Genomic DNA, 16,052 nt, shown 5'->3' on the forward strand with positions numbered 1-16,052 from the left:
GCCAGTGACACGCGGACCGCAAGAACGAAAACGTTTATAATTTCGTTCCTGCAGCAGGTCCCTTCGCGATATTCATCACGTCCGCATGGGAAACGAGAAACTGCCTATACTGTATCAAAAGGCGCGCTGCGAGTGCCTGATTAAGCGATGCCGCAGAAGGGATAAAACGCTTCGCAATTCTTGCCTGGAGACTGCGGCCGCACCAGCTTTGTCCTGCTTTCCTAATTCTTCGCGGAAGAAAAAAAAAAAAGAACGAGAGCTGCAAGCCTGGGAGGCACACGTCGCACTTGCTGTAACGCGAGTTTTTTATCAGGAGGTGGTGGAGTGAAACTTCCTCCCCTGCACTCGATACCGGATTTTGAGAACACATCGTTCGCTATACCACGGCCCTTTTCATTAGAAGGATGACTACAGTGTCGGGAAGCCAACGTGTCATATTCGAGCTTTAGCTCTGCATCACTACACAAACGAATCTGCGTTCTTTTTCTTGATGTTTTGCCACATTTCCCCGACATGCTTCTTTTGATCTTTTTTGAAGCAGAATAATATCGGGCACTCGACATTCGAGGCCGGCGTTTTTCAAATATTAACCGAACATTCCAATTTAACACCCTCGCCCACCCACGAAGCAGCACGATGGCCCAATCATAGCACTCCCTTCGCGACACAACGATCATTGGGCTTCAGTATTTCGGTCCCGTCTCCGTAACGTTCTAGCGCAGATAGCTCATTAGCACACGCGTTTCATCCCACCGCAAGTCAGTTACATACAACAGGTGCAAGCTCGGTCCCGTCAAGATATTTCATAACGCTGGCGAAGTGAGTCAGCAGGCAGTTCGCATCTGCCATATATGTCACCGTACAACGCAGAAATTCCTGGCGCGCTTTTACGCGAACCTGCTCTAGCACGCTTGCAATTACCACGAATGACTTCAGAGCACATATTGCACAGCCCTTCTTGGACCAGACGATTAGGCAGTCAACTAAGATAAGCCATCCCAAATGAACAAGACAAAAACGGACTGCGTCGCAACGATCAGATCGGTCTACAGAAAGGAATCCCATAGAAAATGGCCCTCCGCAGACAAAGCGCAGCAGACGCCCTTCAACAGATGCCCGGTGTTGACCGAATCCACAGCGCTTCCAATTTAATGGCTTTCACTGCTGTTAGTCACTTCCCGTGCCTCTGACAGCTGCCGACACAGCAAAGCGGGCACACGTCAGGAACCGCACAAGCCATAAAAGTTTAGCCAGTACTATACTTGTACTGTGGTTTCCAGCGTTGTTACTCAATACGCTCCAAAGTAAAGCACACACTTCCACCTGGCCGTTGTCAGAGCGTGTAGCTATACCACCTGCTTCAAAGGGGAAACTTAAGAAAGACAGGGAAGTGCACATATTGCCTTTCTGTTGGCAACGCGTAATAAGTGAAATTGCGAGACGACTACTGATTAACGAAATCATTAGCAAAACTTGCTAATTAACTCAATTATTTATTTTAGGCCGCACATTTCAATAGCAGAACCGAAGCCGTGGGAAAAGCTCGAGGCATGTTTCGCCAAGTAGGAATCTTTATACTAGCAGCAGTATCGCGATCTCGCTCCACAATTTCACGTTCGGCTTAGTTTATTTCTGCAAAGCCTCGCTCACACGATGTGGAGCAAAACTAAGTGGAACGGTAATACACTTTCTGATTGAGCTGGAGAACGAGTAATCTCGAAAACTGGTGCTATAGTCTCACAATTTCCAACAAGTGGACATGCCCATGGGCATGTCCACTTGGTGCACACTGACCGGTTGTAATGCAACAAGTGGCCTGAAATAATTAACGGTGATCTAATTAGTGAATAATATATATGTAATCAACGATGTTATAATTAGTGAATAAGATATAATTAAATTTACAATCAGTGATGATCAAACATCTTCAGGTGCCCACCACCATTCATTACGCTTTGCAGAAAAGACATTATTGAAGTGCGCTTTCCGTTTGAAGGTGGTATGCATACGGCGCTATGCAGAGCATTGATACAGATGCCAGGAAGTCCGCCGACGCCTCCGCGCGTACAGATGCTGTCATTCAAGAACTGGAGTGCAGCCATGTTGATCGCTTATCACGAAATCCTAGCTGCACTGCCAAGGCCAACCTGCAACAGCGTGATAGCCGCCGACCGCCGACTTGGGGCAGCCGCGCTCGATGCCCGACGTTTCGAAGACGCGGTAGCCACTGTTACATCACAATTACGTAGCGCGCTCATTCGAGCTTCTGAAGCCAGTCGCACGAATCCTATTGTGCTCAGGGAGATCAGGTTCTGCACATAACAGCCCGTATTGGAACAGCGGGTGCGGAGCACGTAGATGGAAATCCAGAACTACATAGTGTTGGAGCAGTGAAGGGGAGTGCGAGCGAATAAACCTGTCGGCGTCCATAGCGTTTACCTGCACCAGCCGCAAAACGCCAGCAACGAGAACGCGCGCGGAATTGCTGGGCGCCACGGGCCACTTTCGCGTTGAGCAGCGCGGCTCCTTACACAGAAAGCTTCCCGCATAGAAAATATGTGGGACACTATATGCAAGTCAGATACTCCTGGATAACCTGACTGCGCTCGAACTTCGCAAAAATAAAGCGCTGTATATACGACGCCGCTACGACGTTTCAATATGTGAAGAACAGCTGCCGCAGCTGGATGCCATGCATAAGAGAAGCTGCGACACCGAGCCAAGCGCGCGCGCAGTTCGCCATTTGCATGATGCACCATCGGCTAAAGAGTATTCGCCGCACTTCTTTATTTTACGCATAACATTGGTGGAAAGCCAACCCGTCAAGCGGTGAGACGTTAAATGATCGGCGGAGAGAACGGCGAAAGGGGCGAGGGAAAAAAGAGCAGCAACTTGAAAGCGACTTCGAAGGCCGCGCGATACACCGTGAACACTGTACGCACCAACTCGTCGGCTAAGCTCACGAACAGCGGTTAGTGTTGCCCACTGAATGGTTTACGAAACTTTCGAACCAAACTTAAAGGCAAGAAAGCTTCCTTGAGTTGCTGAGAGCACCCTCAGGGTGTGTTTGGGTAGCTCTCTATTTGGAAGTTGCAGACCGTGTTCAGAAAAGCATATGGGCTTTATATATAGAAGATCGCGCGATATGACAAAATGACGTCAATACTTGTGCGCCGTTAAAAGATAACATCGTGAAAACTACTTCACCCGATGTTTCTAAATATGCTTTACAACTTCTACAAACACAACTTATGTTCTGAAACAAAACAAAACAAGTTAAAAGATCAGCATAATTCCACTTAATTACATACACAGCCTGTGAGCATAGCATGGATCCCGGTGCTCGACAGGGCGTTCCAAAACGAAGACCTCAGCCTTCTTGTTGTGTGCTGTGGATGCCAGCAAGGCAAGATAACGAACCTGTTTTAACGGTAAATATTAAATCAGGTACCCTTTGACACGATAACCGAGAACCTTTGCCAACATTCTGTCGCGCAATATGACCCCTTGTTAAAAAAGAAATGTGACATTTGTTTATTGCCTTTTGTTTTCCCTGGAATAGAAACGTACAGTAACTGACTATGAATCTGAACGTGAAACTGGCCAACCTGCGCGTGTAATTTTAGTAACTGTGTTCTCTTGAGGCATAGTTTCGATTTCCCGACCTGTCGAGGCTATCTGTGATGCGCGCGGAACGTGCAACTCGAAGGGAATAACGGGGAAATACGCAGAGAGTTTTATGCGTCAAAGTGATTGCGTCATTACCATAACACCGTTAGGCGCGCTTTCATACGCGTTTTGTTCAATGCTTGCGATGTCGCAGTGTGTGCCTGGGTTTCAGACACAAACGCCAGTCACTAGAAAGTCAGCTTGACAATCAATAATAATAATAATAATAATAATAATAATAATAATAATAATAATAATAATAATAATAATAATAATAATAATAATAATAATAATAATGCCGATGAAACAATGGCGTGTATGCAGGAATTCTATAGCAATGCCCTGTTAGACCTGCAATGCCATATCTTTCTATCAGTATATAAGCGATAAAGGGTAAACATCTCAAATTATCATGGCTTCTGCAGGCTTCCACGCATTCTACGCCATTCTTCAATAATCATCGTGCATACATCAGACTTTTATCGCTAAAGTAAGCAAGTGTGCTTTCGATATGTATGTTTGAGCAAGAAGGTCAGATCAAGCACTTTCAAAACGATAACACAGTCCACAGGAAAATCCAAGGACCAGCACGGTGTCAACTGCGCGCCCAACATACACGCCAGAGCTCGCTCCTTGGGCGCTGTGCACGCAGTGTTTATGAGATCGAAAGCACCCATGATTGCTAAGACAAAGTGAGGAAGTCTAAATGACAATTTAGTTTGAGATGCACTACAACTTCTGCTAACAGTGATAATACGCTCTTAAAATCTGGCACGGACATGGTTGTATTTGTGCCTGGCAGTAAAGTAGTCACTGTGCACTGTAGTGACAATTTCGAATAACGCTATGCACGCGAGGCGTTTTGAAAACCAAGTCGCAGCACATATCACTTGGAGAAAAATCTGCAAGAACGCGTGTATTCGAGTAATGGTTAAGGCGGTTTCCTTTAATTGTTTTCTGCGACCGAACCTGTTAAAGTGCGAATATGTCCGCGTTAGATTAAAGCGAAAAAAAAAAAGAAAAAAAAAGACTGATTTATCTAGAAAGCCGACAGCGAAACTAAACACGGTATTTTCATATACCTTTCAGCGACAAACAATTATTAATTCAGACAACGACTCTCTCACAAGACAACGTCTGATGAACTGGCCAATACGTGTAAACAGGAAAAAAAGACCTGGAATTCATCTCGGCGCAATAAAAGAAAAGCGGCTTGCATGCCGAAGAACGCGCACGTCAGCGGCGAGTCGTGGTCTATACACGCGTTCTCCCTCGGTGGAAAGCGCGATGTTCGATAAACCCAATTCAAGCGAATCGCGGACGAAGCGAAGCGCACGCATTCACTGGTGAGCCGCGGTTTTCGCGGCGAAAGCAGACAACGCTGCACGGCAGGCCGAGTGTGCAGCCTCATCTGCTTTCGCGCAGTGTCCGCGGCGAGATATTCCTCGCCGTATAATAATCCAGATAGACGGCGGCGCCGCGCTCGCACAGCCGGATCCGTCCAGCTGTCGGGGAGAAACGCGCACTGCAGAGAACAGAGCATGGCGCACCTGGAACGTCATCTTCGATGCACTTGCGGAACTCGTCATCGTCCTCTTCGAAGTCGAGCCCGAGGCCGACGTCCTCGTCCGACTCGACGCCGCGCTCCTTCATCTCCGCCCACAGCGACCAAGTGCTGCTGTCGGGGCTACACGCGCGCACCTCGCTGTACCGCGGCTGGCGCACGTCTGCGTCGCCGGCGCGATCGCGCCGCTCCCGTTGCGCTCCCTGCGGCGGAGAGGAGGAGGACGCGGCGGCGGCGGCGGCGGGAGGCCCCTCGGCGACGTCCGCGGACCTGCGGCGAGCGACCGCCGTATTCGGCCCGCGATGTGGGTCAAGCGAAATCTCCGCCTCTGACCCTGGACGCCACCACGCCTGGACCGCCGAGGCACTGACGAAACGTGACTGCACTGGCGAGGCGAGCGACGGCGCTGGGTGGGGGGACAGTGCGCGCGACCGCTAGGCCCTGTCGCCATCGGACATCTCGGCGAGCGATAAGCGCGGCCGTCACGCAACGACAAAAACGGAGGGAAAATGCAAAACGCCGGCCGCGTGAAAATGAAGCCGGCCTTGACAATGGTGCACTCTCCCGTCGCCGCGGTCGGGTGTTGCCCCCAGCGCGGCGACCCAGTGCCAGCGGCCGCGCGAGAAACTTGCAACTCGCACCATTTTCTGTGTCGCGACACCACCGCCGGCCGACCCGTTAGCCGCATGCACAGCCGTGGCATGAGATGCGTCGAAGGAAGCAACTGCTATGCTGCCTCGCTCGCCCGCTCGCAAGCGGTGCACTCACGCTGCCGTCAGACCAGGCAGAGCGCTAACCGCACGCACGCGTCTCCGCGCGCGACTTCAGGCTGAACCGCGGCCGGCGAAGGTACATTGCGGAAACCCCGGCAGCCGCCTCTTCGCGTTGTCCGAACGCCTCCGTCAACGTGCTTCCTCCTCCTGCCGTGGGCATCCCCGTCAGACGCGCGGCGGGTGCCCGATTGACGCGTGCGTGCGGTTATCGCACGAAATCAGGCACGTACCCAGGATTTTTTTTCGGGGGGGGGGGGCCCAAAACCTCCATCATCATCATCATCATCATCATCATCATCATCATCATCATCATCAGCCGGTTTTATTTCCACTGCAGGACGAAGGCCTCTCCCTGCGATCTCCAATTACCCCTGTCCTGCGCCAACCGATTCCAACTAGCGCCCACGAATTTCCTAATTTCATCGCTCCACCTAATGTTTTGTCGTCCTCGATTGCGTTTCCCTTCTGTTGGTACCCATTCTGTAACCCTAATGGTCCAACGGTTATCTAACCAGCGCATTACATGACCTGCCCAGCTACATTTTTTCCTCTTGATGTCAATGAGAATATCGTCTATACCCGTTCGCACTCTGATCCAAACCGCTCTCTTTCTCTCTCTTAACGTTATGCCTAGCAATCTTCGTTCGATCGCTCTTTGCGCGGTCCTTAACTTGCTCTCAAGTCTCTGCCCCATATGTCAGCACTGGCAAAATTCACTGATTGCACACCTTACTTTTTAATAATAATGGTAAGCGTCCAGTCAGGAGCTGGCAATGTCTGCCGTATGCGATCCAACCTATTTTTATTCTTCTGAGAATTTCCTTCTCATGACCAGGGTTCCCTGTGATTAATTGACCTAGGTAAACGTATTCCTTCACAGTCTCTAGTGGCCAACTGGCTATCCTGATCTCTTGTTTCTTTGCCCGGCTATTTATCTTTATCTTCATCTTCTGCATATTAATATTAAACCCCACTCTTACACTCTCTCTGTTAGGTCTCCAATCATTTGTTGTAACTCGTCTGCATTGTTGTTCAATAGAACAATGCCATCGGCAAACCGAAGGTTGCTGAGATATCTGCCGTCGATCTTTCCTCCCAAGCCTTTCCAGTTTAATAGCTTGAATTCTTCTAAGCACGCAGTGAATAGCTTTGGAGAAATTGTCTCCCTGTCTGACCCTTTTCTCTATAGGTATCTCCCTGCTTTTCTTGTGTAGAATTAAGGTAGCTGTAGAACCTCTGTAGATATTCTTACGCGAAGGACGAGTCAGTAAGACGAGAAACTATTTACAGAATATATTTACAACAACGGTTGCAGCGCTGACCGGTTAGATTCACAGCGCGAGCCCAGTTCGTTCTTCCTCCTCTTTTCTGGGGTGATGGCGCCTACGCGCCTCGTTCAAACAAACAAATACCACATGCATGCAGCAATATTTTCCAAGCTTTTTACGTAAGCGTTCTGTACTCCTTGATTACGTAGTGCCTCTATGATTGCTGGTATCTCTACTGAATCAAATGCATTTTCGTAATCTATATAAGCCACATAGAGAGGCTTATTGTACTCTGCAGATTTCGCGATAACCTGATTGATGACATGGATGTGATCCATTGTAAAGTATCTCTTCCTGAAGCCAGCCTGTTCCCTTGGTTGTCAAAAATCTAGTGTTGCCCTTATTCTATTGGATATTATTTTGGTAAATATTTTATAAAATACTGGGAGCAAGCTAATGGTCCCATAATTTTTTCAATTATTTAACGTCTCCTCTTTTGTGGATTAGTATAATGTCTGCATTCTTCCAGTTTTCTGGGACATTTGCAGTCGATAGACACTTCGTATAAAGATCCGCCAGTTTTCCAAGCAATATGTCTTCTCCACCTTTGATTAAATCAACTGTTATTCCACCTTCTCCTCCCGCTCTTCATCGTTTCATGTCTTGCAGGGCCCTTCTGACCTCATCGCTAGTTGTAGGAGAGTTTCTGTATCCTGTTCACTACTGTTTCTAATTGAAGTATCGTGACTCCTCTGGTTACTGTATACAGGTCCGCTTAGAATTTTTCCCCTGCTTTTACTGTATCTTCGAGATTGCTGATAATATTATCCTTCTTATCTTTTAGTCCATACATCATGGTTTGTCCTATGCCAGGTTTCTTTTCTACTGATTTCAGGCTGCGTTCATTTCTTACTGCTTCTTCAGTCTTTCTCATGTTATAGTTTCGAATATCAGTTATTTTCGCCTTGTTGATCAGTTTTGACAGTTCCGCGAATTGCGTAACGCTGTGCGGCTGCCAGTCCCATACAACCGCGAAGAGCGCAGGACTCTGCGATTCTAGACGTACTGCGCTCACCGCGAAAGGTTAGAAAAACACCCACATAAGCACAGCAGAGAAGTGGCTACGTGAGGCGGTACCGATAACTGTAGAAGCGTCATTCAAAACAAGTAATTGTTCTCCACTTCCGGCGTCGTTTTCCCTACTTCCTTTTTAAATAAAAAGATGTTGATCCATAAATATTCTCATAAACAATGGTTAACGTTTTTATTATTCGCTTTTGCTTGCAGTTTGGTTGTTGCCTTGACTCTCTCCCTTAGTAGATCGCTTAATTTCTCAACTCCTTGCGATTTTTGTTTCCAGTTGTCAATTTTGCACGAAAAGTGCTATACAATTAGGGAAAAACAGACGAGGTAACGGGCGACAGCCATCTTGCTTATGGGTTTAAGGGTTATTGCAGGGTTTCATGATGGACGCTCTTTCACATTATTTTATTTCCCACCTTATCTAACCCATATCACGTGTATATGGTTTCGGGCATCTGCCAGCGTCGCGGCGAGCTGTAACACAAGGAAATAATGAAGCAAAGGGAAAAGTTAAACGCAACTGACGTTTTCTCCGGCCGCAACTCGTTCCATGAGAGTACAGACCAGCTTAGTAACAGCCGCATCCCTCTCCTGGTCCCAGGATCAGCCTAGACAAAGAAGGTTGAACTAATAAAAGCAACAGCTATGCGCGTGACGGTTGGATAGATGCTGACAACTGAACGCGTCTCGAGTTAATCGCGCGGACGCAGAATCTATGAGAAAACTGTCCTTCACATTACAAGAGAGGCCGATAACTACCACCATCTAAAAGGAGTGAAAAAGGCAGCATAATGCTGACCGATGAACAGCTGCCAAGTCTCAACATTGATCTGGCGGCGCTTTAGGAATGTGTGAGGAGTGGTGGCGTGGGTGCACATGGGGAGGGGGGGGGGGTATGCCACTTGATTTCGGGGGGGGCCCGGGCCCCCCCGGGGCCCCCCCCCCCCCCCCTGGGTACGTGCCTGCACGAAATGGTATATATATGCACGCGCGGATGAGGTGAGCTCAACTAGACCTCATTGGAGAGCGGGACAGCGCACGGTGCCACGGAAGAAACTTCCGCCGCTGTACCGAGGAACTGGGGTTGCGCCACTTCCGGAAGATGGGCCAGTCTGGCAGCGCTGGTATTGCACGGGTGCGAGCCCGAGCCAGATTTCCGTTACGTCCCAGGCGGCCGCCAATGCGGCCGATTCCTGCAGTGGAAACGAGCTCCGGCAGTTTCTACCTGAATATGCTCCTACGGCCCGGTAAATCTCGTGAACTATTGCAACGTACTTAAGATATGTATAAAATGCGAAAGCGTACAGTATAGCCAATTTTTCAAATATTTGTATCTGGATGCCGATTACAGCCGAGTCATGGTGCGCAGGCATGCCGGATATGTCTCATTAGTCGTAATTCGCTTCGTCAACCTTTTTTTTCTCTCTCTTTCTTTCGCTCGATGAATTAGAAGTGCTAGACATACACTGGCTTTATTACCAGCTAGCTGCTCCCTTTAAGGGCTGGTCGTAGCGTACCGCGTTACGGCGATTCTCAGCATTCACTACAGCTTCCGCAACGACCCTTCTCCCCAGCACGCACACATGCACGCGCGAGGAACGTCCGTACAAGGAAAACATTAATTGGAAAGTTCGGCAGAGAGAGAGAGAGAGAGAGAGAGAGAGAGAGAGAGAGAGCAGAAAAACAGAAACGCTGTCGGCTCGACTTTCACTGTAACAAAGTGGGAAGCATGAGAAATCTTGCTATAACCGATACTTCAGTAAGAGCAGTGGTGCACAGCGAAACACTTCGGGTCAAGTGATACCGCGAACTTTTGTCGTTTCATGAATAATATTACTAGGTACAATTGCTCTTTTGTCTGAGCTACAAGAGAGAGAGAGAGAGATAGAGAGAGATAACGAAAGAATGAATGAAATAAAGAAAAGAAGAAAGAAAGAAACGAGGGTATAGTTGGAATGTGTGAACGCCTAACACTGAATGCGCACTAAACACTTACCACCGCGAAAACAGAGAAATACAAAAGTGCAATTGTCCTTACGAACGCCGACAGTGTCATGCACAGTGCCATATATATATATATATATATATATATATATATATATAATATTTTATATATATATTTTATATATATATAATTTATGTCCAGCGAAGATGCGCTCTCGCTTATGGCGATTTCAGAAAGAACTGCACAAAAAAAAAAAGAAATTGCGATACTCGCGCCCGCATACTTTTTCCACGATCAACTATAACCGCATTGTCGGCCCGACTAAACTTTCGCTTAATGTTTTGTTTCCACACAATCGCGCAGGGCCCATGCAGAGTACAATACCGTCAGAGCAGCCTCCTGCACGCCCCCTCAATCGCCATTTACCGCTGCGGTCACTATAGAGCCTTTATATATATACATACATTCTCCGGCATACAAGAAACCACTGGGAGCGCGACAGCTTTCCTGGACAACGTACCCACTATACACCTTCATGGCCACAGCAGAGCGGGGGGAGAGCAGGTATACGCGCGCTTTACCGCCGCGCGGCCACAGTGTGGCGTGCCATATGACCCACATTCCGAGCGTAAGCAATAGCCGCAGCAGGGCTGAGCGAATGTCGAGCACTTTTCTTTCTGCATTACGCGCGGTCAAAAAAGATGCGCACAGAGCCACGATTGCGCTCTCCGGGGGTATAGACATGCGCGCAATCGTGACGGACCGCCGGCCGAAGGCGCACTGGCCGTGAAGGAAGGCCCAAGATGGGCAGAGAGATGGCCACGTCCAGCGGGCTCATCTACGCATGCCTGTCTTGTCGGGCCACATCGCGTAAGACAAAAGTAGCAAAAGGCTGAAGAAATATGCGCTCTGTCTGGCCCTTTCTGCGCGCTCGAATGCCTCCGATACATTTGGAATTGATTTTTTTTTTAACGTGGCAAGTTTGAGATACCCTTCTTTGTCAAGGAACGAAAGCGTCCACTAACAAACCGATGTATCCCATTTCAACTTGAACTTGCAACGTTACAACATGCAGTGTGTTAATTGTAATGAACGGTCATGTAGCTGCCCTAGAGAAACGAGCAATGAGCGCAGTTTTCCAGTTTTTTTTTTTTTAATTAGGGATGAAGACAAGTATATATGATCCAAAGACAACAAGAGACTTTGGCGCACTTGTTAAGAAAAAAAAATAGGGGACAAAGAAAACATCACTTGCTAAAGCTAGCACTTCAAACGAGTCAGCAGTGCATGTCTCGTTCCTCTACTGTTAACAATTGATACACCGCTGACAAGTTCCTAAATTCAATGTCTGCGTACTACATGCCGATACCTGAATAGGTTTGCTTGGGAGTTTGCTTCCTAAATAAGCGCAGGGGTGGGGCGTTGCACCAAACACTGCCGCCATTATACACGTCTGTAGGGCCGTAGTTGCGCATTAAACTTAGCTTGCGCATTAAAATGACTCATCCGCAGAAGGAATAAAACAGAAAGCGAAGATCGGTCGACAGGTTTACTACAGGTTTACGATTAATGAGAGCACAGCATATGCAAGAGTCGGCGAAGCGGCCACACAGATATGGAAAGAAATTTTGCTCGTCATTTCGACAACCATTCAGTATTACGCAAACGGTGCTTCGAACAGTTCAGTACACTCTACATAGTAGCGAAGGGAGTCGGTTTATGCGAGAGCAAGTGCTTGTCCCATATTTAATTCCACTGTGGAGAGCTTTTCGTGCACCCCGGTGGAGTATACGTTCACTCGGAGGGGGCACAAGTAGCGTAAACGTAATTCATCGGGGAGTACAAGAATTTAAAGATATTGAGTCAAATATGGGACAAGCACTTACTCCCGCATAAAGTACTCCCTTTGCTACTAGAGATGTAGAATTGCGTATAAGGCAGAGTAACGTGCTGACTTTATATAGTGACTCTTATATTATAACTGGCATATGTCCGTGCCTCGAGTGAAGCGGAACAAGGTGCGTACATCCAAACTTGGCTAATTCGCAACATGCGTAGCACTATGCTGCAGTCACCCGTAAATCGCTTAAATTTTGCTCTCATCTACGTTACGTTTAGTCATGGAAACAAAATGAAAAAAAAAACAGCTTACGGATGTTACCATCATATTTAAGGTCACAGTAGGATTTATTTTCTAGCTTAAATTAAATATACGAAAGTGTGCACATCTATAAAGGTCAGCGTGATATATGACTGTATACCGTGAGGTGCGTGCACGTCCACTCACTGACACTCGAATGGCGGTAACCTACATACAGACGCGCATTTTCGCATTTTGAGGTTGGATCCGGGATGATGATGTGTCGTTTTTTTTTTTTTCTGAATGGCGACATGTCGATCAGAGTAAAAATTTAGACCTGCAACTTACGACATCACCTATAAATTGCTCGTCAACTTTTCTCCGATCGACATAGCCGAAGTTGTGTGTGTGTGTGTGTGAGAGAGAGAGAGAGAGAGAGAGAGAGAGAGAGAGAGAGAGAGAGAGAGAGAGAGACGGCCGCTGCAGGGTCGCCATCAGAGGGGACTGCGCACGTGGCACGTTAAGAATGACCCCGAAGGAAGGATACGTTAAGACAGACGAAACTCCTAGCGTCGACAAGCGCGTCGTCGAGCACTGCTACAGCGACGGACGTACCGGACAGCATGCAGACAACGGCGCGAATAGGCCTCGGTGTCACCATGACTCGCCGAAGACTGCGGGCCATGGACAGCAGCGCGCCACTGGGGTGCAACAACATCGAGCAGGCTGAGGTTTGGGCGGCCCGACGCCCTGCGTCGAGTTCCGCGCCGCGATTAGCATTTGCCGGAAGGGCGAGTTGCTCGCGGCGGAAGTGAAAGCCGGAAGCCCGCTGAGGGGGGGCTTCTTCACGGCGCGCGCCCACCGCTTTCACGCACGCTTGGCGGCGCCCGGCCGTTTAGGCCGGCACAACGCCGTCGGACGTCGAGAGCTCGAGCGTTGCACCAGCCGTGAGCTCGTTTAACGTGGGGAGAGACATGCAAAAACAACACCGGCACATCACAGTTTGTGCCCTTCCTGACCAAACTTGTTATGACAAAGCGACATCGACAGCAAAGAATAATGTTTTCGTTACATGCACGTAAGTATGCACGTAAATTGATGCACCTAAGGAAAGCCGTAATATGGCGCGGCGGAGGTGCTCGAAAAAAAAAAAAAGAGGGGGAAGAAATCGTAATAATAAAATTTAAAAAAAAAGAGTAATCCATCTTACTACAACCCAAAATGTTCCAATAAAAGAAAATATGAATAAAAGAAAGCACCCCTTGAGGCTTATTGGAGCAGCGTTAAAGAAAGCAAATGCACAATACACATTACAATTATTGTTGGGGGACAACAGAAACCCTAAACGGCGCAATTTTCTAAAAGGTTCTCAAAGTGAACGACGCTATACGTTGAAAAACGCACCGCCGCGAAATGGGCGCCTTGTTATAAATAAGCGCGTAATGTCACGCGCATTTTCTAAGTCAGTTTTCAATTTAAGACATATATACGTACATTTTTTTTTTTAACCTTATGGGTAAGGGGTAGGGATGGCTGGGTCGGCCGACTTCTGGGGCTGTCCTCATTAAATGATAATTACGCATCGCTAGTTCCCAGCTCGTGTACCTATGAGTTGCTTTCACTGCACTGCGCGAGTGCTTCGCGCTTTGGTGCCAAACTTGTGCCATGAACAACATTTCAGGCAATTTTTTTCATTAACAACTACACAACTCAACTTTAATTACCAAAATTTCTACGTCGAGCGAACAAGAGTACTATCCTTGGCGTAAAGTATTTGTCGTTATACTGTAGACAGCTCCCGTTTGAGTACGGTGAAGCGCGCGAGAAGGGACAATGCGAGGCTACTACTGACAACTGTCAACGTTTGCAGGAAAATATTTTTTTTTTCGCTGCAGCAGGAAAATGCGCACATGCGCCCAAGACACGCCGAAACCAGCAACAAGCAAGGCAGGCAAGGAGATACGGCAAAAAGTTTTTAATAGCGCGTGCACAATCTCTTCATGAAACGTGCAAAAATGGGAAGCGCGCGTACTCTATATCAACTGCGCACAACTGACACACAAGGCATAACAGACGAGAGGCATTAAAAGAACCCAGAAGTAAAGGATCAGCTTAGCTGTGGCTTCCTATGAATCGCGCTTCTTTCCTTACAATTGCCACCGAAGCGACGCTAGCGCACGTATCCTATTCAGAATTTTTTTATTAACACCGCTTCCAAAAGCTCGCATTCCAATTGAGCTATTCCACGGCCTACAGCTTCCGCATTCTTCAACCGCCGATAGCAAGACCAACTTTTGTGAACAAAGTGGCAAATCACAGCTCCTGTTATTTGTATACTGATGATGGCGTAGCGGCGACATGGTCCTCCCGTTTCTCGGGTGTTCTCGCCTAAAAAAGAAAGAGAGGTATAGTCTGAACAAGTTTCTCTCTCATTTGTGCTTATATGGTTTTGTTGTATTCCGAAGTGACTATGCTTTACGATCCGGTTCACTATGGATAGTCCTTGAGTTTTGTGAGAGAGAATAAATGCACTGTGCTTTTTTCTCAGTCTGCTATGGAGGCTGCGTATTTTTCTTATTTAGCCTTTCAGTATACGTTTCGTGGTTATTTTCGACTACAGTTGCTTCGGCTTTTGAGAATTGTCTTATTCACGCATAAATGCGACGCGCACTTACAAATATATATATTTTTAAAGAAACCTATCTGTACAAACTGTTTGCCTCGCAGTCTTTTGAAGGTTTGCGCTGTCCGATTTTCGCTGTCTTCCCGAAGGACTATACAGTTCACGTGACAGCGCCGCATATTTTTCTGTGCTCTCGGGTGACCGACGATCGCATTCAAGTCGCACACCTTTCTAATGCAGTTTCCTTGCAAAGTGCACTGCAACTTTCTGAGCAAATCGCTACAGAGTTTCAACGGGCACATAAAAGTGGCAGTGGAACCCAGCAGGGTTCCGGAGACTTGGCACACGCCGCGAGTCTCCGACAATTGGCAGTAGTCGTGTATTGCGTTTTTGCGTGTGCTGCGTCATTTGGCGCGCTTTCCATATATCGTTCCAGCGCGTCATATGACGTGTTTAGTGGAAACATCGGTGCTTCTCAGCACCGCTGAACTGCGGCTGCAACCAGGTCTACATTGCCTACTAGGCGGCGCAAACCGGACGGAATCCCTGGAAGGCTTTCTTCTCAATTGCCCTGCATTTCACGAGCCCCAGTTCCGTTTATTCTGACGTTACACGTGAAATCCACACACGAATTCACACTCTTCTTATTTTAAGGAGCGGCATTAATCGAGGCTAAACTTGCTCCACGACGACCCCGGGGTGTGGATCTGACGTCGGCGGGTCGTGACTCATGAACTTTGGGAACAGACAATGTCGGCAAACGAAGCGGCGTGTCGCAAGGCGAAATGGAAAACATATTCCTGACAGGAGAAGGTCATGCCCAGAGCACATAACAAGACCGGCGGCGCTCGGGTTGACAGGTCGGAAACATACCGAGCTTGTGGGACAAGGGTGACGCCGATGTGCGCGTATAATCGCGGGCTGACGCGCGCCGGCACGACCTGCGGCCCTACGGACCCAATGGGATTTAAATGCGCGCTCGCACCGCATAGGAAAAGGCAGAATCGACACAATGCGAAAAGCCAACAAGGAGGAGAGAGAGAGAAA

The 16,052-nt window shown here is 48.0% G+C and overlaps 1 protein-coding gene across 8 annotated transcripts in view; it reads right to left on the reverse strand.

The window, feature by feature from the left end:
* Positions 1 to 16,052, reverse strand: part of spir (spire type actin nucleation factor) — a 233,425-nt gene that overhangs the window by 42,959 nt on the left and 174,414 nt on the right. For 3 of the 8 annotated variants that reach the window (XM_065425217.2, XM_065425220.2, XM_065425221.1), the window contains 3 exons: positions 12,998 to 13,132; positions 9,373 to 9,550; positions 5,220 to 5,503 (listed from right to left, as the gene is read on the reverse strand). The exons of 1 other annotated variant lie outside the window; for it this stretch is intronic. In XM_065425217.2, coding sequence (XP_065281289.1) covers positions 5,220 to 5,503; positions 9,373 to 9,550; positions 12,998 to 13,132 — 597 coding nt within the window. The remainder of the gene's footprint in view (positions 1 to 5,219; positions 5,504 to 9,372; positions 9,551 to 12,997; positions 13,133 to 16,052) is intronic. 4 more of the 8 variants (XM_065425218.1, XM_065425219.1, XM_065425223.1 and 1 more) reach the window with 4 other exon arrangements.

This window comes from Dermacentor albipictus, chromosome 1 (genome assembly GCF_038994185.2).
Source record: "Dermacentor albipictus isolate Rhodes 1998 colony chromosome 1, USDA_Dalb.pri_finalv2, whole genome shotgun sequence".
NCBI classification, from domain to species: Eukaryota; Metazoa; Arthropoda; class Arachnida; order Ixodida; family Ixodidae; genus Dermacentor; species Dermacentor albipictus.